This window comes from Mirounga angustirostris, unplaced genomic scaffold (assembly GCF_029215605.1).
Source record: "Mirounga angustirostris isolate CCGP_5_RB_7025 unplaced genomic scaffold, mMirAng1.0.hap1 SCAF_4, whole genome shotgun sequence".
NCBI lineage: Eukaryota > Metazoa > Chordata > Mammalia > Carnivora > Phocidae > Mirounga > Mirounga angustirostris.
The window spans coordinates 100,923,076-100,946,459 of NW_026991712.1; the positions used below are offsets into that span (position 1 = coordinate 100,923,076).

General features: G+C 38.4%; 1 protein-coding gene and 1 long non-coding RNA gene across 3 annotated transcripts in view; one reads left to right on the forward strand and one right to left on the reverse strand.

Moving 5' to 3' along the window:
• The window catches only part of NTNG1 (netrin G1), a 310,825-nt gene that overhangs the window by 134,644 nt on the left and 152,797 nt on the right, over nt 1-23,384 (reverse strand). For both annotated transcript variants that reach the window (XM_064588730.1, XM_045897077.3), the window contains exon 2: nt 13,271-13,911. In XM_064588730.1, coding sequence (XP_064444800.1) covers nt 13,271-13,911 — 641 coding nt within the window. The remainder of the gene's footprint in view (nt 1-13,270; nt 13,912-23,384) is intronic.
• Nucleotides 10,869-12,516, forward strand: LOC135364000 (uncharacterized). The gene is made up of 2 exons (XR_010410429.1): nt 10,869-11,038; nt 11,266-12,516. It is a non-coding gene; the product is annotated as an uncharacterized LOC135364000 (long non-coding RNA).

The window sequence follows — 23,384 nt, forward strand, 5'->3', positions numbered from 1 at the left end:
CCCCAACATATAACACTCTACACAAACCTACAGTTGTTCCTCATTGCTTACCTCTAGGATGAAATCAAAACTCAGTCTGATATTAAAAATCCTCTACTACAATTACAATGCCTGTCCTTTAAGCCCACTTCTCTAATTGCTCTTCATCTCTCCTCTACACAGAGAATCCCCTCTGCCCATTAACTATCTGCTTGACAAAATATGATTTCCTCCAACTAGCATGGAAGCCCCTTCCAAACTCAAAACCTGCTCAAAATCTTTATCTCAAAGCCAAGAATAACATTTAAAATAGCAAAGGACTGGGTGACTGGGTGGCTCAGTTGGTTAAGCGACTGCCTTTGGCTCAGGTCATGATCCTGGAGTCCCGGGATCGAGTCCCACATCGGGCTCCCTGCTCAGCGGGGAGTCTGCTTCTCCCTCTGACCTTACCCCCTCTCATGTTCTCATTCTCTCTCTCTCTTGCTCTCAAATAAATAAAATCTTTAAAAAAATAAAATAAAATAAAATAGCAAAGGACTAAGGATGTTAAATATCTTAGAATTTCTGTGTTTTATTTTGTTGAGACAAGACATATTGCATTTTTTCTGTTCCTTAATTTTATTTACTTTATGTGTGTTAAACATACATAACAGAATTTACCATTTTAACTATTTTGAAGTGTATGGTTTTGTGACATGAAGTGTATTCTCATTGTTGTGGGACATTCACATTTGTTGTTCTTGAGTTGTAAGTTTTTTACATACTCTAGATAAAAATTCCTTATCAGATATATGATTTACCAATATTTTCTTCCATTTTGTGGATTGCGTTCCACTCTTGATAGTGTCCATTAATGTGTAAAAGGTTCTAATGTTGATGAAGTTCAACCTATCCATTTTTTCTTTTGTTGCTGTGCTTTTGGTGTCACATTCCAGAAATCATTGCCAAATCCAGTATCATGAATTTTTCGCCCTATGCTTTCTCCTAAAACTTTCATAGTAATGGCTCTTATATTTAGGTCTTTGACCCATTTTGAGTTAATATTTGATACAGAATAAGATAAGGATCTAAGCTCACTTTTTTTTTTTGCACGTGGATATCCAGTTTTCCTAACATCATTTGTTTAAAAGACTGTCTTTTCTTTTTGAGTGGGATTGGCACCCTTCTCAAAAATCATTTAGTGATATATGCAAGGGCTTATTCTTGACTCTATTATATTCTATTGCTCTATAAGTCTATCTGTATGCTGATACACACTGTTTTGATTACTATAGCTTTGTTGTAAGTTTTAAAATTTAAAAAGTGTGAAACTTCCAACTTCATTCTTCTTTTTCAAGATTATCTTGGGTATTCTGAGTTACTTGAGATTCCATATGAATTTTATGATGGATTTTTCTAATTCTGCCAAAAGTGTCATTGGGATTTTGACAGAAATTGCATTGATTCTATAGATCACTTTGGGTAGCATTGACATCTTAACATCTTCCAACTCATGAACAGGAGATTTCTTTTCATTTATATTCTCCTTCAATTTCTTTCAGCAATGTTTTATACTTTTTGGTGTACAAATCTTTTGCCTTTTTGGTTAAGTTTATTCCTAAGTATTTTATTCTTTTTGATGCTGTTGGAATGGAATTGTTTACTTAATTTCCTTTTTGGACTGTTCATTGTTAGTTCATTGTTAGTGTATAGAAATACAACTGATTTTTGTGTGTTGATTTTGTATCCTGTAACCTTGCTAAATTTTAACTTTAATTTTAAATTTAACTTTTTAACTTTATTGTTAAAACTAATTTTATTCAATGATATGTTCAATGAATAAAATGTGATATGTTCAATGAATAAAATGTGAAAAATACAGAAAAACATAAATAAATAAAATTATCTACAATCCCTCCACTCTGAGCTAGCTAGCCATGCATTATGTTCTTTCATTTTCTTTCTCTCTTCTTCTCATAACTATTAATATTTTTTAGTCCTCTTTTGCTGCTTAAGAGTATATAATGAACTTGAATTATTTTAGTTAAGACATATGTTCATAAAAGGTCACTGCCTGTTTCCTTGTCTCCTCAGCTCAAATTTTTTGAAACCCAACCCTTGCTCTATCAATATTTAAAGGCCTCATTTACAAATTGTAAGATGGCTGTTATATATTTTTTAACACCTTAGTTGCTGAACCCAAGAGATAAATGTCATTTGAAGACAGCTTTGGGACATACAGTGCTATTGTGATTTTACTAAATATTTCTTGAGGGTGGGCAGAAGAGTCCAATTCTTTTTATGGACTTATTTTCACCCAGGAAAGAAATCATGATCACAAGTTTGGTCTTAAAGCACCAATCAGACAATAATAAAAGAAACAATGTGTGTCTGTGTAGAGTGATACTCATTTATCATGAATAGATACACGACTTTGATATCTAAGGTAGATGAATTTTATTCTCTTTCTTTGGTCAATTGGCTGAAATCTGAAGCTTTGCAATTTTAGTATTTTAGATGAAATGGCATTGCCAAAAATATTGGGGTCAGCTCCAGTTCCCTTGCAGTCTTATATAAGGAATACACAAAGGTGGTCACAGGGTGCCAAGTGAAAAGAGTATAGATACTTAGAATTGTTCGTTTACATGATGCTCAAAAGGGTATTCCACAGACATTCATTTGCCGCATCAATAAATATTTGTTGAATCCCTACTATGTGCCAAGCCCAGTGCTAGGCACAGGGGACAGGTCAGTGAGTAAAATACAACAAGTTCCATCTGGGTCTAATTTCTGGTTATGCAACAGTATCATCCTTGGCTGGTTGGTTTAACCATTCTGTTTCACATCCAGAAAAGAGGGAGTTAGATTACATTATGTCATGGTTTCTTTCAGTTCTAAAAGAAATAATTTTGCAATGCTATGATTCTATTTGGCATACACACTGCCTATATAATTCCAGCACAGGAATTCATGATGCTGTCTATTCCCAACCTGACAAATTGCTGACCTCTTAGACTTCCCCCTCCTATCATCTCTTGACTTACTCTCCCCCTATCTGTTCTCTGTTCCCAGCAACACTGGAAGATTTATAATTACACATGGATGTCACCAGTATGTTGTAACAGCTTCACTTCCCTGATATTCTGCTAAAAGCAAATGAGTAAAAGCAGCCAGGGCAGCAACCAATTCCTAGACAAGGTGATATCCCTTAGCTGTATACTATTTTTGGTTTCACTGGGCTCTCATTTGTTATTCATTAGCACTCCTAAGGAGCAAAAGAAAGGCAACATGCATTTAAGTAAAATCAGCCTGTGGTTTCAAGAATATCTTCCAAAGCAAATGAAAAAAAAAAGAATATATTAAATATGAGTTAATCTTATTTTCCTTTAAATACATGATTTTAGTTTATTGCTGTAATTAGAGTTTGAAAAGCTTACATTCGAGAGAAATAGAAATCTTCCAACATCTCTATTTATCTCTGAAACAGACCAGATTGTACCACTTGGCATTTCATTTTTTACATCTTTGCATCTTCCATCACAATTTCTCAAGCTTAAAAACAAAACAAAAATATCCCTATCTATTCCAATACTGTACTTAATTCCCTATAATTCTTAAAGAACGATACACAGTACTCCCCAAGGTTCAAAAAATAAGAGCAACAGTTAAAAAAAGAAAGGTACTCCCTATCAAGGCCATACTTTCCTTAAGATAGTCTCATTTTTTCACCCAATGTAGCAACAATATGGGAAAGATGATCGCTAAAATTAGACCTCACTGTGAAATATCAATCTGTTCTTAGCACTGCAAATAGTTCAAACACACACACACACACACACACACACAAACACATTTTCATTTGTTTCCTTATATCATATGAAAAGTCCAGTAGTATTAGAGACTGAAGGGAAGGGATTTTGTTACCCCACATGATTTCTATTGACGCTAGTTATATGAGGGTATTAAGAGATGTTTTTTGGCTAAGTTTGGGAGGTTCTGGGTAAATAAAATGGAAGTATTTCTTTATCATGGGATATCTCAGGGCCTTTAATTTGCTAATAAACATTGTAATTCTTCTAGAAGGAAATACTGCAAACATTTCCCAAATGTGTTTGATCATTATGGCCTTTATTTGAAGAGTAATTCTCAAAAACAAATGTAGTGTAACATTCTCATTTTGTAGATGAGGAGACTCTGGTCACAGTGGCTAGGACTTGCTCTCAGCCCACAGTTATTAGCAGAGCTGGAGTTAGAACCTATTTTTCTTGACTCCTAGCCAATGTTTCCTTCTAAAGTAAGATGAACAATGATTTGAGGTCCTTATGTTTTGCTCTCTGTCTTCTCAATACATTCCTAACACAGTATCAGTTGTCTTAGGTACCAGTCACAAAGCAAGAAAGAGCTGATACAATAGCTATCTTAATTGAACAATATTCTGGATTGGGATCTGTGGACCATTGCGATTTGTGAGGCTCCTATATACAGATTTAAAACTTAGTCTAGGGGTGCCTGGGTGGCTCAGTCAGTTAAGTGTCTGCCTCCTGCTCAGATCATGATCATAGAGTCCCGGAATAGAATCCCACATTGGGCTCCCTGCTCAGTGAGGTGTCTGCTTCTCCCTCTGCCCCTCACCCTGTTCATGCTCACTCTCTCTTTCAAGTAAATAAATAAAATCTTAAAAAAATAACAAAAAAATAAAACCTAGTCTATCCATTAGCTCAATGATTTTCAAGTGGAATTTCAGGAGCAAATTTATTTCCCAAAACAAGTACTTTAAAATTTTCCTTTCCCCTTTGCCACTGATTCAGTGACCTTATTCAGATAGTTTTCTTACCTATAAAAAGGACGGAGAAATAGCAACCATCTTATATGCAATGCAGTTAGTTCTGGTTAAACTAAAATATTTAGTTCTAAAAGTTACTTACTTGAAATATAGACCTATAGTGCAATGAAATCAACATATTCATACAATCAAATTACTATGATAAAACCCATTACTATGAAAAAGCCCATGACATTAAGACATTTGTTTTTGTATCTGCAGAATGAATGGAATGTCTCTACTGAACCACTGATTACATATATCCACAAAAACTCTTACATTAAATATAAAACAATGGCCATGACCTCCTAATTTGTCAGGAAATACCTCTGATCCTAGGGACAAAAAAAAAGAAAGACCAAAGATGTCAACCACTGAATTAGAATTAAAAGCATGGCTCCAGAAGTTGGACAGGAGAGCTGAGTGCATCCCTGTTTTCCATTGTTGGGGCATGCAGAGGTAGCCAGAATGTGGCTTCTTATACAAATGCTGAATTAAGTGAGGGAGGAAATTATTTCACTTTTTAATTATGTGGTATTTTGCTGAACTATCCTTTTGTTTCTTAAAAAGGAGACATCTTTCCTTTAATGACCTACTAGTTTAAAAAAAATCTATGGCATTGGGGAATTAAGGATAAGGAGACAAGCTCTTAAACTGGGTTGTTTTTCTGCACACTAATGAAGTTCATAATTTAATTGGAGGAATTATTAGATACATTCTCTCCTTATAATGGTGCAAACCTCAGAGGCAAATTACGCATATATTATCCTTATAATTCAAGAAATCCTCAAGGATTTAAAAAATATGTTCCAAATCAGAATAGCACTCAGTTGTCCACTTAAAATGGGTTTGTACCATAAATCTTGAGTCTGAGCATTGCCACTGGAGTTAAGTAGCAATGTTTTTGTGCTGTTTTTTTATTTTTAATTACGGTTACTAAGCTTTTCATTTGAGTGCTCTTATTTATTGAACTTCATTCTCCCTTTAAGAGGAAATTAAATTTTAAAAATTTGGATGGTAAAATGGTTAAATATTCATTTTACTTGAAAAAAGAGGTAAGGATAGGATCATTGACTGCAAATTTATGAAATATTGTTATATGAAAGAGGTAGTACACTTACTATAGTTCCAGAAGAGATAATGTGGACTAATATATGGAAGTTAAAAGGAAAAGCAGATTATTCTCAATTGAAAGGTAAACTCTCTTAAAATAAGCTAGGGTAGTTGGTCATTTCCAAGTTTATCCATTAATATCTGTGGTTTGTTTTGTGTTTGATGGTGCCCATTAAGCAGAAGTGGCTGCAGGTGTTAGAAGTTTATGGAAAAATATGGGGAGGAAATTAACATGTAGAAAATTCAGTTCATTTCTTTATTTTTTCTCCCCTCAGAAAACAAGAAACTAACATCAGAATTTTATTTTGGCCGTGAAGCACCTAGATCTAATACAACATGACACATTAGCCCAATCATGCATTATAAAATTGATAAAAATGAGTTAAGAAGTTAGGGTTCAGATAAACACAGCGATCTGGTATAGTGAAATACAGAGCCGAGAGTCACGGAGAGGGTGACTCCCAGAACATTCCAAGAAGGGCAGAGCCACTGACTCCCTGGTTCATTGTTGCCATTGAAAGATGACTCCTTTGGGAATATTCTAGGTCTTCTGTATGGATTGAGCTCACTTCAGGGTAGTGTGGCTGGAAGAGCATAAGGTAGACAGCATGAGGTTTGTAATTAGCAACATGATTTTGTCCTTTTATTATGTATGGGACGTTTAAAAAAAAAAGTCAAGGAATTTCTCCATTCCTCAGGTTTCTCATCTGAAAAATGGGGTTCAATAATACCTGCCTCACAAGTTTCTTGTGAAGATTCAAAGAAAGAAGTTACATGCCAAGAACCTTGTAACCTGAGTGCCATACAAATGTAAAGGATTGTTACTTAAATATTAATGGGGCTATTAGAATGACCTTAATTCATCCCCCCTTTTCTGATTTCCTCCTATTCCCCGATTATTTCTCAATTTCCTTCAGAAATTGCATCTTATGTGACAGTATTCCACAGAGTTCCTATAAGTGACCATAGTCATTCATAATTGTAAGGGAAAACACCCTATCATATCATTGTCATCCATTCCCTAAACTTCAACCATCACATGGAAGGTGATAATTTTCAAACCTATATTTCTAACTCAAATCTCTCTGCAACACCAGAGCAGTATGTTTAAATCCTTGACTGGACTCTCCACTTGGATTCCTACCAAAGTCTTTCCTTCAGCCTTTCCTTCCTCAAAATCTGATCGGTCACCAAGTCCTATTGTCTTGGTACGGAGCTCTTTCATATCCTTATGTGATGATGGCTTTTGTGGGATTTAGAGAGCTTTTCTGGACTCCCCAGTTGGGCATCAGGACTTGGAGTTACAGCTGCTTCCCCGCTGAGCCACGTTACCGCTCTCCTTTCTCTCCTGGAGTTCCTCGCTGACCACAGCTGCACTCAAATATCCTCTAATACCATTGCCTTACCATGTTTCTCACCTGCGCTTTGTTGCTACGAGAATCCATATCACTTTAGATTTCCTAGGACATGGGGTGCTCAGAGGCCAAGACACAGGAATCCTTCAGTGCTTCTTGGAGATGCTGAAGATCCACAGAGAGAAGATGAAAGGGCATCTCCCAGGATTTGTCCATTCTGCCAGTTCCCAACTACTTGTATTTCCTTAACATGCTGTGCTGTTCTTAAGCATAATCGGTCACCTAGAATAGCCATTCCGCCCTGGCTACTTGGCATTCCACGGCACCAGTTTCACGTTGCCATGCAAATGTCGCATCCTCATCAAAGTTTTCCCTAGGCTTCTCAGATTAAATTAGTATATCCTTCCCTGTCATCATGGCACTTCACACATTCACGTGGCAAAAGCACTTAACCCAAGTTGTCATCATTTTTTTGTTTCCATGTCTGTCTGTGCCCATTGGTTTCAGCTCCGTGAGAGCGTTGACTACGCCTTGTGCATCTCTATATACCAGCTGTCTAGCCCAGTGTCTGTCCCAGAGTGGAAAATAAGTATTCTTTGGTGACAGAAAGAAGGAAGGTGTTATAAAAGCAGAATCTGTTAAGCAGTAGGACTGCCCAACCTCAAAAATTAGGACTAATTGAGAAGAATGAACCAATGCCAGGTCCAATGCTTCCAAAGCGCCTTGCAGGACGCCTCTCACAGGAGAAGTGAAAAGTAAATATTTTGGTAGATTTATTCAAATGTTGGCTAGGAAAACCCTGTGGTTAGAGAACTTGCAGGGTAACTGGTAAGCCTTTGGTAACTGGCAGAGCATTTCCACATCACATGATTTTTTCCCCAAATTATTTGAGAAAATTTGAAGAAATACCCTACGGTTTTGATACTTTTAAACTTCCCCCGTGTCATTGCTTACCTAATAGCACATGTTTTTTGCACTAACGATTTGAATGCCTAGCTTCAAGAAAGGGAATTTCAACCTCACTTTGTCCTAATTACTGCAAATGCCACGGCGGTGACATTCAAACAGTGAGCATTTACAAATATATCTGATTTCTCCTGAGGGCGAGAATGTCGGGGGCCTTTCTCACTCCAGACACCCACTTAGAGTGGTTTTGTCCCCGTAGCTTTGCAGACTCTGGGATTAGGCAGGGAGGGTGTCGCTCTGAGCTGGGGCAGTAGTAAGGTGAAGACACCCAACAGGGTGCGTAAACGGAACTTCTGAGCTAGCGCCCCCTGGCTTCTTCCTTGGAGATAAACAATGGAGGCACAGAAGGCAAAATCAATTCTGTAAACAGGAAGGGACCGCCAACTACCTGTGAGGTGCTTGTGTAGGCCCTGCAAAGGGTAAGAGATGAATAAGCACCACGGATAAAAAATTATTGATAATTATGTTCAGAAATATTGTGTAACAAGGCAAGTAATGGAGATGTGGGTTAGAGTTTTCTAGGCCCCTGAGAAAAGTTCTGACAATTCTGTCCTAGGGTTTTTGAGGTTGAAAAAGATTTTCTATTATCTCATGTCTGAAATCAGTACCCTGATACATTGCTGGTATCACATCTTACAGATAAATGAGCACATTATCAAATGTTCATTTGTCTTTCAGATTTAACAATTATTATTATTATTTTTTTAAGATTTATTTATTTATTTATTTGAGAGAGAGAGAATGAGAGACAGAGAGCATGAGAGGGAGGAGGGTCAGAGGGAGAAGCAGACTCCCCGCCGAGCAGGGAGCCCGATGCGGGACTCGATCCCGGGACTCCAGGATCATGACCTGAGCCGAAGGCAGTCGCTTAACCAACTGAGCCACCCAGGCGCCCCATAGATTTAACAATTATTACAATAAATCACATTACTTCCTTGAAAATGTTCATCTCAAAGAAAGAATAAAAAACAATAAAAAATGCTGAGTTATGAAATCTATGCATCTGACAAAGATAGTGTTCAGCTTTTCAATTGATTTAATTATGGAAAGCTTAGAAGGAAACAAAACATTTAAAAATCAAAACTTCCAATTGTGTAACTAGGAAAACATTTTGGACATTATCTATATTTAACAGCCTATGAATTGAACTCTCTGTATAAAAAGAAGTTCAGAACAAATATCTACGCTTCATTTCTCCTCTCACCCCTCATCTGGGTAGATTTTATTTATGCATTAGACAACCTTTTTGGCCATTAGAACCATCTTGCTTCAGCAGTTAATTAACACAAGTACCATAATTTAATACAGTTAATGCTACTTGATGCCCTTTAATGTACCTTCCATTAGTGATATTATTGTAGTATTACCCTGTAAATTAAAATGAGATCAAGACTAAGAGAGCTACTCTTTAATTAAGGTACTGGCATACTACACTCGTCTATTATTCACTAGAGAAAATCACCCTGATTTACTGAAGTAGGACATCCATAAGTCAGAATTAGTCCATGAAGATTATTAGGTTTACTGAACAATGTTAAGTACTACAGAGTCGCTGAGATTGCCAACAGCCATGTTTCCTCTTTTCCCTCCATTATCTTAATAAATACACAATGAGAGGGAGTAAATGGAAGCAAAATAAGTATGTGGCCAAAGAGGCATAAAATTTTTATGATGGGATTATAGTTTTTGTCACCAGTAAATAGGTATGAGACGTGTCAAATGCTAAAAACATAAACGCTACATTAGTCTAATAACAATCAAAGCATCACTTTCACACCAAACAATAGTAGCCAGTATGAAACATAAAGGCCGGATGCACACATGCACGAGAAGCTGAGAATTGGACTTCATTGTCAATTCAAAGATTCTCCACCTGTATTTGTTTCATAGCTGAAAAATCTTGTATTGCCTGCCCACTCTTTTATGGATATCTGCCCACTTTCCCCAAATAATTCATGCCAATTCCCACATTGTGGTGTGGGTGGTAGTAGAGTGAGAAGTCAAAAAGTATCATTATAATGATCAGATATAGACACGTAATGGTGTGTTAAATGTTGCAGTCATTTCAACGATGGCGAAGAGAGGGTTGAGGGAGACAAAGGCCTGGTTATATTTTGGAAAGTTTCTATTGATGAAGTCTTTGAAAAGGAACTCTTACAACTTTCTTTTGGACATCATCAATTATTATTATTATTATTTTTTTAAGATTTTATTTATTTGCGAGAGAGAGAATGAGAGACAGAGAGCATGAGAGGGAGGAGGGTCAGAGGGAGAAGCAGACTCCCTGCCGAGCAGGGAGCCCAATGCGGGACTCGATCCCGGGACTCCAGGATCATGACCTGAGCCGAAGGCAGTCGCTTAACCAACTGAGCCACCCAGGCGCCCTGGACATCATCAATTAATAGTCAATCTTTCTACAGATGATTTGCTATATAAGAAAGAGACGACCTCGACCGCTAACCCTACTGAAGTTTCCAAGGGTAAGATGTACGTATCAGCTTCTGTGCTGAAAGACCCACGCACCAGTAGCAGCTCAACCACTCCCTTTTGCTTCCATTTCCCTTATATAACTTAGAAGCTGGAGACACGCCCGAGCCGTCAGGCCTTGCTTCCTTAGTCCCTCCCCTAAGATAAAAATACCCCGGCCATCTGGTGCCTAGCACGGTACACGCCGGCATCAGTTTTGCCCTGAGGAATTTGGACAGAATTTAGAGGCGACAGAGAGGGACCTGGAAGGAGCTCACCTCTACTGGACCTTTCTCTCTTGCCCAGCTGCTTCCTCACTAGCTTACGGTTGACTGGTGAACAGGAACAGACAGCAGAGGTGAGTCCCAGAGAAGGGAGGACGGTTCCTGCAAACTCTCCAGAACCCCTGAGATGCAGTTGGAGGATACTAGTAGGACCAGGGATAAAAGAAACGTGGGAAATCTGGTGGGAGTCTACTTTTCTAACATGCCACTTTTAAGTGACCCCCACAGGGAATGCATAAAAATGCCTGTGGCTTTAAAGTGTATTTATACTCTCTCTCTCTCTTTTTTTTTTAATAATCAGGAGAAACAAAAATGAATGTGCAGTAACAGAAATAAGCTCCAACAATGGTTACTTCCCAACCGAAAGCTTCACAAGATTGCCTTCTTTACAAGTGGAAGATGATAGTGTTTGCACAAGTTGGACTCTAAGGATTTTGGATTAAAAATTTCTCAAACTGCAAGAAAACTGAATTAGGTGATTTTATCTAACAATGTAGATCACACTAGGATTCAAATTCAAACCTCAGCTTATGAATTTTGACACTTATTCTTGTAGAGGAACAGAATACTTGTTACTTTGTTATAGAATGCTATTGTTAATAATATCAACATCAATTATTTTTATATTTTACAGTCCCCAAGAATAAGAACTGGAAACTGATGACCTCTTGCAAAAATGTTTATGAGTATAATGGCTACATTTTACTATAAATAGCCAATTCATATTTCAGGCCACAGTTCCAGATTGCCCTCTCGTGGTGCCCTGCTAATACGTGAACTTTCCTCTACACCCTGGAACCCACAAGCTCAGTGTTTACCAGTGCCTATTTCTCTCAGAAATATTATTTTGCTTTCAAGGCATCTTCATCATATGTCACCAAGACCTTAGTTAACAATTTTTAAAGAGGCTCCATTGCTTAAGACTCCTGACTCTTCCAGGAGGAACATGAAGCTGGAACAAAGCTGAGAGGAGGTGGCCACCAGTTCCTGCTACTTTCCACGGTTCAGAATCTGAAACCTCTACTACCACACTGAGGTTATGCCCACCACTCCGTTCTGTGTGCCCATTATAACCTTTACCTTAACATCAGTGACCTCTCCTTCCTTCTAGTGTACAAATAAAACAACACTATTATCAAAAGATAGATTGAGTCAACTTTCAGAAAGACCAGGGAGTCTCAACCCTTCTCCACTTTCTGAGGACTGGGCTGTCCTAAGGGATGCTGGAGCCTGCTGTGTTTGTTTAAATTTTAGGATTGCTTAATGAAACCTACATGACTTATGGGCTGTTTATATTCTTAACCTCATATATTCTGACGTGAACCTCTCTGCATTTTTAGAATGATTGTTGCTTTGCTTTCTCTTTTTTCCATTTTGCTGTATACCTCACTCATCTTTAGTTTTCCTGACTAATTACCTCATGCTTCGACTCCCATCAGTTGGTTATTTGGATACCAACCGTAAAACAGTTAGAAATCTGGTTGAACAGCTCTACCTTAGTCGTCCTGGTTCTTATGACTTGAGTTTTTCATTAAAGCATCCTCAAAATTCTTGGAAACTTGCTCAAGTGTGTCTCTGATGTATTATCAAAATCAAAGATATGCCTGACAGTGACCGCTAATGGATTTAAACTCTGGTCCACCCGTAATTGACCCCAAAAAATGAGGGGAGCCTGCCTCAGGTCCATATTTAAGTGGCAGCATATCTTTTTAAGGCAATAACCACCAAAAGCCTGAAAAGCAGAGCTCACTCCTTTTTCAGCAAATGCATTGTGCTTCCTAAACACTTTTGGTTCTGATTTAATACATTTAAAGGGATATAATTTACAGTTCAGAAGCTTTTTTTGGTGCAATACAATGAAACGTAAACAGAGAGATGTACCACATTGAAACCCTGTCTGGCATTTGAAAACAATGGAAAGACGTATTTCTTGTTTTCCCGTTATCTTTTATGAAGCAGCTGACTTTGTCCCTCCTGGCTTCAATGCCTTAAAGATTTAAACCACCCCCTGATCTAGGGAGTTCCTTGGACTCAAATAAGATGCTACTACCCGCACCCCTCCCCCCCCTTTCTGTTTAAATTCTAAGAAATCCTGCCAGGTTCAGGTTCACTGACAGTGAGTCTGGGATCACAAATTACTGCTGAGTAAGAAGGGTCTCAAATTTCTCCAAACCTAGCTCTAGACTGGTGTTCCTGAGGAAATGTTGTAGTAGAAGTGTCACATGTCACTCCACAGCTGTGGGACCAACACACTGGCATTTTCTTGGAACAACCATTCCATTCAAGTCAGACAGATGTTTTCTTACCTTCCGTGCACCTTTATGTCTGAGATCGCATAAAAGTAGCGTGCCAAGTGTAGCTCATCTACAAATATTTCCCCAACCGCTGGTCTCAAAAGCCTTATCCTCAGGTCTGTGACTGTAAAGAAGTCTCTGAGTTTCTTGGTTGTATCCAGCTGCCCGTAGAGAGAAGCCATATTGCGTAGCCATGGTCCAGCAAAAAACGCAAACCTGTCTTTGATTTCAAAGTGGATGATTTTGCTATTTGTCATATATCCCGTAGAGTACTCTTCAGTGCAAATGATTTCTAAGACCGTATGCTGTGATAAATCCTTCACGGATTTGGGATCCATGTGAAAGGCATCTAAGCAGTCTGTGGCGTAATATTGGTAGGGCTGCCATGTTCGTCCATAATCGAGAGATTTCTCCAGGATCATTTGGTCTGGACGCCCTGATTCAAAGGTAATAACTATGTTGTCTGTGAGCTCGATGGTTTTGCTCCAAGACAGAGTGATGTTAACCTGGAGAGGCTTGGGATAGTCCTTCCAAGTAGCAGACTGCCAAAATGTGGAGGGATGTCTTCCTTCAAAATCAAACATCAGCTCAGGGGGATGCGCCAGCTCAGGGGTACTTGCATCACACTCATTATTGCACATGTAGGGGTTGCCCTATGGAAGAAGAACAGGAGAGGGTGCATCAAAAAACTGGTTTGACACAAGTCTTGCTATAGTGCTGTTGTTGAGTAAAAGGCTAGGAAGGAAAGAAAGGGTGGGGGGAGTCCTGTTTGCAGTAATCATTTTTATTTGCCCTAACTGGATTCTCCTCTTTAATAGCTAAAAAAATGAGGCAACATGGTAATTTTCTTGTCTGGTTTCCTTCCATGGGCTTTAAGGAATGAAAACAGTTTATTTATCCCATATGTGTTAGACCCAAAATGTGGTCCCAGAAGCACAAAGACACTGAGCAACTGTCTAACAGCTCAATACCTCTGTGTCCTCTCAGAAAGATGCCATAGGAAAGCAAGGAAATTCCTCCATGCCTCAAGGACGTTCCTCAAGAGCACAGTTCTTTAAAAAGTCATTTTTCAAGCAAACCTTTAGAATTAGCAAGGAACCGTAGATACCTGCGCCCTGTTTAGGAAACAATACCCCCATACAACATTCAGCTTCTTGCTTTGCCGCAAATCCATCATATTTAACTAGGTCCCTGCTTCATAAAGCCTGCTCTTAAAGCATTTACTTTGTTCACCACAAATCATTAAAATGTGGTATACCACAGGCTCTGGGGCTTGGTCCAAACATCTGCCATCCTATTAGCTAGAGGCAAGGGGATTGCATAGGAAAGACTTGGGACAGGGGCGTGCTCTAAGTTATGAGGACAGGAAAATCCAGTACTTAATTAGAAGTATGAGCCACAGCTACTTGATGTGTTGCTCTGTGCCGGCCCAGAGTCAGCTGTCCATGGATGCTAGCCATGACTATTATCTCTCCCTGACAAAGGCTGTCTCCTCAAACAAGAAGCTGGGAATAAATCTTGTATCGCAACAAGTTATAACACCACTTATGCTACACCTAATAGCTGCTTTCAGGTTTCATCAGATGATTCCAGGGCAAACAGCTGGCTCCCTGATTTTTGTTTATTTTGTGTTTAAGAAAATAAATGGTATCATTTGGAGTCAACTATTCAGGCATTTCTCCCTAATCCTCCACTGGGTAATTATAAGCATGGATGAGTGAAAGAATCGACCCTCTGACATTGTCCTTAGGCTTTCTCTTGTAATTACAATTAGATTTTTTTTTTTTCTTTTTCATGAACTGAGAGCTTTTCATCATACCTGCAGGATGCATGAGCTGGGTCTCAAATAATGAATTTACACTTTAGACCTCGACGCTCAGTTACCAGCTGACTCCTGTGAAATATAAGATGAACACTGGAGAATTGCTTTGGCCTCCCTAGAGGCAATTTCTCCTACCTAGTCAGCTAATACTTTCACTCTCTCTTTCCCATTAGTGCAACTGAACCTTAAAGCTGGCAACAGGTTTGGGGGACTCAAGTATAATTGAGATGGGGTAGGAGAAAGGAGAGAAGGACATTACTTGAGGAACAGAACTGTTTTAAAAATACATTCAAGGCATCAGTGATAATGGAAATGTTTCTGTACTTCTCTCTCGAATTTCAATTCCCTATTCCTGATCCCAGCGTCTGTGGCACTATTTATAGTATCCCCTTCAAAACGAGCCAAGGGGGGAAAATAAGTTTCTGTTCCAGGTGGAATATATCACCAAATTTATTATTATTTAAACTCTCTTAAGCATACCAGAGAGCCAAATGCAAAGCTCTGCAAACTGGCAAAGGCTTTTTATGGAGGGCTATAAATATTGTGGAATCTGTCAAGATTTATAAATTCTAAATATATGTAAATGCACATTTTACTGGAAGGGGTCAGATTTACACAAATCACACCTTCATTTGAAATTTACTGAAAAAATAAGGTCACTTCAAAATCTACCAGCATGTAGCCATCTGCACAATCATTAACTCGGATGCTACCACCTTCCTCCTGACAAAAGCATCTTCATCTGAGGTCAAGGGTATCAAAACCCAGGGAATCAACTCTGCAGGATACACCAGAGTGAGTTATTAAACATTTGTATTAAGTCATGTTGAAAGATAGCATTTCTTCGACTTCACCATCGATGTGCAGATCTTCTCAGAGGGGGATAGGGTGCTGAGACAGAGAGGGAGGCACAGCAGGCTGCTTCTGGGTATAGGTGGATCCTAGCAAACCTGTCTTAGGAAATATACTTGAGGATATCTATCTAAAAAGCATTCATTCCGATATTCGGTAAAAGGTGTTGACAATAACCATCATTTATTTAGCACTTATGGGTCAGACACTTTACATACATTATCCTGGGTAATCCTTTCCTTTGCTACTTTACAGAAGAGAAAACTGAGGCATAGAGAAGTGTTACATAACTTGCCCAAGGTCATATAACAAAGTGAGTAAGGGGCAGTGCCAACACCCATTTCTCCTGCCCCTGACCTGACCTTGTCAGTTCCCAAGTCAGTGGTGTTACCTGTGATGCAACCCAGTCTTAGAAACAGAATTGGTAGTAGAAAGGAAGAGTCTAAGAGTTTTAAAACCCTAGTGAGCATTATCATACATCTAAGATGTCTTGAAGTTATGAATCTTCCTTAGCTTCATGTAATACCTAGTTTCAGAACCTTTATTTGACCATGGAGCCCCTTTTTGCATTAGTAACCCCTCCTTATATGCCCTAGAAGTGGTGTTCTGGAGAACATCCTTTGAGATTCTCTGCTTTGTATTACTCTTTAAGATTGTAAACGTGTGGATGCCAGACAGCACTGCACAACTCATAGTTTTAGTCCTTTAATGAAGACATGGCCACACAAAGCACTCAGTCTCTGCTTTTGTTCCCCAAGGACACTTTACCACTGGGGCTCAGCAGGACAGCTGGCTTAGGATAAATGCTTCCATTTACATCAAATTGTCAGCCATCAAAATGCATGCCAGGACAAGGAGACAATTTTATTGCTTTGCACTGATCTGGTGCTTTAGGCACCTGAAAAATGAGAAAAAAGTTTCACGCATGCAATAATTATTTATTGATTGCTCACTATACTACTATATTTAAGGCACTTGTCTTGGCTTTCAAGATGCAGTAGTAAACAAATCCAAGTCCTGGCTTTCAGCAGAGCTTCCATTTTAGTTCAGGGAAATGCACTAAACAAACAAATACGTAATGTTTCATAATGCTATGTGATGGTGGTAACTGCTCTGGAGAAAAATAAAACCAATTAAAGGGGAGAATGGTGTTGGAGGAGGGATACTGATGGTAATTTTATATTGGGAGGTCAGAGAAAGTCTCTCCTGGATAATGTGACATTTGAGCAGATTAAGAACCATTCCCAATTTACACCGGAGATGATCAGAGTTTGACCAGAATGACAGTTTTGTCCTTCATCTGACTCTACTCTTAGTGATAATTTCAGCAGCATAGCAATTTATTGAAATGGATGAATAAACAAATCATTTCTAATGAGAATCTACACCAAATGGCTGTAGATCCAAAAAAAAAAAAAAATCAATTGAACCATTTTTATTTCATAGCCTCATGCTCTTTTAGGAGATTCATGATTTGATGACCATTAACATAACTTACTGAGAGACAATGAAATTGAGAGAAAATTAGTGGCGGGGCGGGGAGAGGATTTCATTTTGGTCCCCTAAGAAAAAAGCCTGCATTTGTGGTGAGAGAGAAAGAAAAAAAGAGAAAGCTGAAGAAGCTGAAAACCTTACTGATCTAGAAAGAGAAAGCTGGAGGAGAGATTATATGCTAAAATATTTCGTGTAAATATTTCACATGGGTGTGATCTGTAATACTGTTGTTACAGAGAATTATCAATATGAAAACAATTGCTGTTAAAAGGATTAGATTAATTAAATTTTCAACTACTTCAACCCCACCCTAATCCTCCCTAATACCGTTAACAATGAAATTTATATAAGAAAAATAACTTTCCCCTACTTGTGAAAGCAAAGAACACTTCTTGCTGCTAAATCTAATAGATTCAGGCATTAGCAAGCGTAAGTAATTATTTTGTGGCCAGCAGGCAGCTTTAAATAGATCTTAATTTAAGTCCTACAAGCAACAGATCCTTAACTGATTGTCTATGGACAAAGCAGAAAATATTTATGACTGCGCTGACTTACACCATTAAGAGATGCCTAAATAATTAAACAGATATAGCTGCTAAATGTTTTTATAACAATTAGAAGATGAAGATTGTGATGCTTAATTTCATTAAAAAATGTTAATATTTTACCTCTGGGAGAATTGAAGTTAGTTATTAATTAGCACTTTGTAACCAAAGTGGAATGTTACTCTTCCTTAATGTGCTTTCAGAACTTAAAAGGATAAATAAAATTGGAGACATGTTTTTGTCTATTGATAGAATTACCTTCCTTCTGGCAAGAGATACTTTGACAAGCAGATCCTTTCAACAGATATCTGCTAGACTTTTCAGAGTTAAAAAAGAAAATCCTACTTAAGCAGTATTAACATAATACTTGTGGTTCCTACCATTTTGAACTTCCCCTTCCAAGCTCTACCTTATTGGCAGACTATTGGCAGTTGGAAATGTCGGGAATTCTCATAAGAGGTTTGCTACCAAACTGTACGTTACATGCCAAGCAGGCATGTACTTACAAGTGGTGGTGAGAAGCATTTGGGTTAACACTTAGACTGATTGTGAAAAACAGTGAGACGGAGCTGCCTCACACCCATTTGCTTCTGGCACGTCCTTGCTTGTTTGATCACTAAGTGACATTTAAAAAAAGACACATAGGTAAAGGGAGCAGAAACAGTATTCTGGGATAGCTCTCCCAACCTGTCTCCACTGTGACTTTGAAATAGATATTGCTATGTCTTTGCCAATGCAAGACTATAAAAGGGTGAAGAAAAAGATGGCATAGTCTACTGCTCATCTCTCAGAAAGATGAACCATGAACACCATGTTTTAACTGCTGGGCTAGGCTATCATCTTGAGGAGATGGCTTCCTTTTCTTCTCTTTCATTGGTGTATTTTTTTTTTTTTTTTTTTTTTTTTTTTTGTGGTTAGGAACCCCTGCTCCCAGTCCCTTTTTGGAACTTCTTGGTCACTCCTTTCCCTAAGTCCTAGATTCTTGCCTCGCTATAACACAGGAAGGCCCCTCCTTTTATGACTCTTTTGAAGACCCTCAGACTATTCTGAGTCCAAGAGCTGATGCTCATCCCTCAGGCTGAGGTGTCCCCTCCAGGTCTTATAGCTTTGTTACTGGCGATGGACAGAAGAGAGAGAAATCAGAACCAGAGGTATGTATAATTCAAGATGGTGGATACCTTCTCCAGAAATCTGAAAGATAAGTGTCAGCACCCCCAGTACTGACAGGCCTTGAAGACCCACAGCTATGGGGATAAACTCTTCATGTCCTCACGTAGGTCCACAAGGCAGCATGTTTCCAGCTGTTCATTATCCCTTTGTACATAAAGGGCAGGGATCTCTAACAATCGCAGTGCAATCTCACTTATGACCTGCCCTGTTAATTGGGTCCCAATGTGGGGTATACACACGGTAACAATACTGACTTGAATATTATGGGACTGTCTCAACTTTAGATATTCTGAAAGTGCTGTGTACAGAAGTACCTATATATTTGCCAGAGCACGAGGGCCAAATTTTACTTTGGGAAATATGGCCACTCTAAGCATAATAGAGTATATAGAGTTTTGTTTTTGTAACTCCTGAGTTAAAAACCAACTGCTCTGTTTTCTAATGGAGCCCCTTGCTCATCACAAAGATTTCTTTCTGGCATAGACACAGACTTAAGGCCCGATTGAAGCTGTTGCTTGTTTCAATCTGCTCCCTGACTATACTAACACCATGTGGACTTTTTTACTCAGTAATAAAGACGGGAGGGCTTTACCTTTCTGAAACAAGAATGCTAGAGGCCATATTACAGATTATGGGCCATAATAGACACCTGTCTAAATCCCCACAGAGGATTATGTTCAGGATTCTCAAACTGGTGAAGGTTACACAGATCAAGATGACCAAGTTTCTAAGAAGGAGCCAAATACATTCTCAAGCCAAAGGAGCCACAAAAATGGATTCTTATATAGTAGTCCAAATCATTATTTTACATGGGCTGGAAAAAGAAATAAATATTAATGGAATCAAGTTAGTTTGAGAGTGAATGTCTACAGAAAAATACTGTAGTAAGGTGACACTTTTATAATTGGTAGGGAAATTGCTTTTTAAAATTTATTGTCTTAAAAAATATTACTTAAAAATCTTTGGTACAGTGTTTTGCCTTTATTGATGATCTTGAAACAGACACCTAGATGTTAATACCACAAAGCTGAAGTGGACTGTCAGCATTTTAAGTTAAAGTAACTGGAGGGGAGTTAAAATATTAAGATGGGAATGTTCTGAGTCTGACACTATCATGCACTATGAGAGTTGGTTTGAACATTTTGGATCCTGAAAGTTCTGACTTGATTCTCAAAAACTGGTTCCTTCCTGTCTCAAGTGAGAAAACAAGTCCAAGAACCACTTGAAGTTCATTTTCTGAAAGCCTCCAGCTTTTCTGTAAGAGAGGTTAGGAAGACCAAAGCATCTTCTTCTGAAATGATCACTTAACCATGAGAGGCACGAAGAGAACTTCCTAATGTGGCACTTTTCAAAAATGACTGGTTTCTTGTGAGTCTATTCTGATTTCTCATACTCCTTATTTCTTTCAAACTCCTCTCTTCCAGATTCATTAGCTGTTTAGTGGGTGCCTACCATGTTAAAAACATTGTGAAGAACACAGAAATTATACAAGAAAAGGTTTGCAATTTACTAATGGAGAGTAGATCTGTACAAGCGACAATCACATGTTCCTTCCATTGGTGACTCAAGCTCCTGGAGAGAGCACTGGGTGTTCTTGAGGGTAAACAGAGTCACCAACAACACTGTGACTTCCTGGAGTGTCCATTTTACCCCTTGCTACAAAATTAATCATATATTTATATTAAAAACAGACATTTTATGGAATAAAATGCAAAAAGTATTTGCAAGCATTTTTAGGAAAACACGCAAAGACATTTCATGCTTGGGGCAAATTTGGAGGTACGTGTCAAAGCCCCTGAACAAGAAAAGGAGAGGGATCTGGGGGACAGCTCAACTCAGTGACAATTTATTTCATTCCACCACTTTTCCTGCATATGATACTTCATCCAAACTACCTTGGAGAGGTTGCTGCAAAACTAGCTTTACCAACACTGAGAATCCTAATTTAAATTATCCCAGCATCAAATTCCAGCCTGAAAATATTTGCTGCACTCCACCCCTATGGCAATCTGGGCGGCGTTCTCCATACACTAAAATCTCCATATAAAAAGAAAATTTGCCATTCTCCTCCCACCAAGTTGTAACATATAGTATGTACTGCTGTAATTATATAAACTTAAAGGTGCATAAGAAATACCTGGTGAGTCCAGTCTCCATCCATCAGGAATGCCACTTCAATAGACTGGACTAGACCCAGAAGCCTAATTTGACAATTACCCTGGATCAATCTGATGCAGATAATCTCTGGACCACACTTTGCTAAACACTGGTATAATGTTTCTAAGAACCATGGCTCTGGGTTAAATCTGCTTAGGTTTGAATCCCAGCTCTACCACTTAGTTATTATGTAATTTTGGACAAGTGAATTGACTTTTTTGAGCCTTGATTTCTTCTTCTTTAAGTTCAATATAATAATATGTACCTCATGATATTAACTTGAGAAAAAGTTGCAGAATGTACGTTAAGTGTTTAGCATCTCCTTGGCGTACAGTCAGTGCTCAATAATTAATAGTTAGCATTAAAAATGCTCTTCCTTCTGTATTTGTTGATTCTGAGAATGACATCAAATTCTTCCATGTCCTAAGCAGGAAACATGGGAATGATATTTTTTCCTTCTTTTTCCTCAATCTGTATACCAGCCAAGTAAGTTCTCTAGATGCAACCCATCACCACAGCTTTGTTCACACTGCCAAAGTTTTCTTTAGCTTTTTAAATATTTTAAAATTTAAAAAATATTTTTCTCCTGAATTACTGCCACAGCTTCTTTAATGAACTATCTCCATATTATACTATCCTCTTGCGATCTATTCTATTCATAGCTTTTGCAGTGGTCTTTCTAAAATCCAAATCTAACTGTATCATGCCCCCTTCTTAAAGCTCTTTAATGGGTTCACATTACCTTCAGGAATACAATTCAAATTCCTTAGCCTAGCTTGTAAGGTTCTTCAAGATCTGGCCTCTGTACTTTTTTCTTTTTTACTCACTCATGTTCACACCTCATGAGTCAATCACACCAACCCATGAGTATTTATATATATGTACCATATAGTGGACCATATGCAGTATCATGCAAGTCATCATATTAAATTCCAATTGTTTATTTTTCCCCCAACCAAAATTCTGTGAGGAGAAGAACTACCAAATAATAAGTATGCAACAACAATTTATGAATATAAGAAAAATAAAGAAAGCAGAAAGACAGGAAGACAGGGAGAAAATAGGATAGATTAAGTAGGTTTGACAGTATGGAATAAGATGGGAGGGATGTGCCCATAGGTTGGTGATTTGGGATCAAATAGATCACCAAGCTTAAAGAACTATCTGGCATCCTAAGGTGTAGATGAATTGGTATGATGTCATATACTGGGTAAAACAAAATAAAACCAAACAAAAACCAAGAAGTCCAACTCCCAGCGCAGAGTGCCTGTGTGTGTGATTGATATAGTTACTGGGACTTCTGGTGAAGTTGAAGGACATAGACAAATGGCATGACTGCAATTATGTCCCAGTCTTTCCTGGTGTTCATTTTATCCTCATTTTTCTCCATCAGTCACAGCAGTATTTCTTCTAGTGGCTTTAGGCTGAAGATCTCTTTTTCCTCATTCTCCAACCCACAGAATCCTTCTGAGTTTATAGTTGCAGCTGAACATCATGGGTTTGATTTGTTCTTGGGCAATTATGGAGAATAAAATAAAAATGGAGGGAAGAAGCCATGAATGGGGAGGTTATAATTTTTACAACGCCAGGCATAGAAGTGCCTTGGTGGTACAAATCCCTGGAAAATGTAAGATATGGTAAGTGGAAATGGGTGAAGAACAAGTCTGTGGGGAAAGAAGGAAGTGGTGTTCATTTATTGTGCTGCAGCTTAAATGGCTCTTCTACTCACAGAGGTCCTGAAAACCTTACTTGGCTCCAGAGGCTGATTCATTAGGAAGCTAATGAAGCTGACACCTCAGAGCCACTCGATTACACCTGGTGCTACTTAGGCTTGCTACCTAATTTTGTGTTTGAAGTTTTGCATTTCTCTTTTTAAAAGGGGGCCCCCAGAACTGTGTAGGCTCCGGGTTCATAGAACTTGGCCATGGTCTGGGCCATAGGTGGTGTATTTCAGGGCTCACTGAACTAAAACAACAGTTTTTTCCTTCCTATTTCTTCTTTTCAATTGATTTCCTTCCCTTTTCTCCCCTAAGGTATTCTTTTCTCAGAATTTCCAACCTTGAAATAAATTTTCTCTAAACTTTCT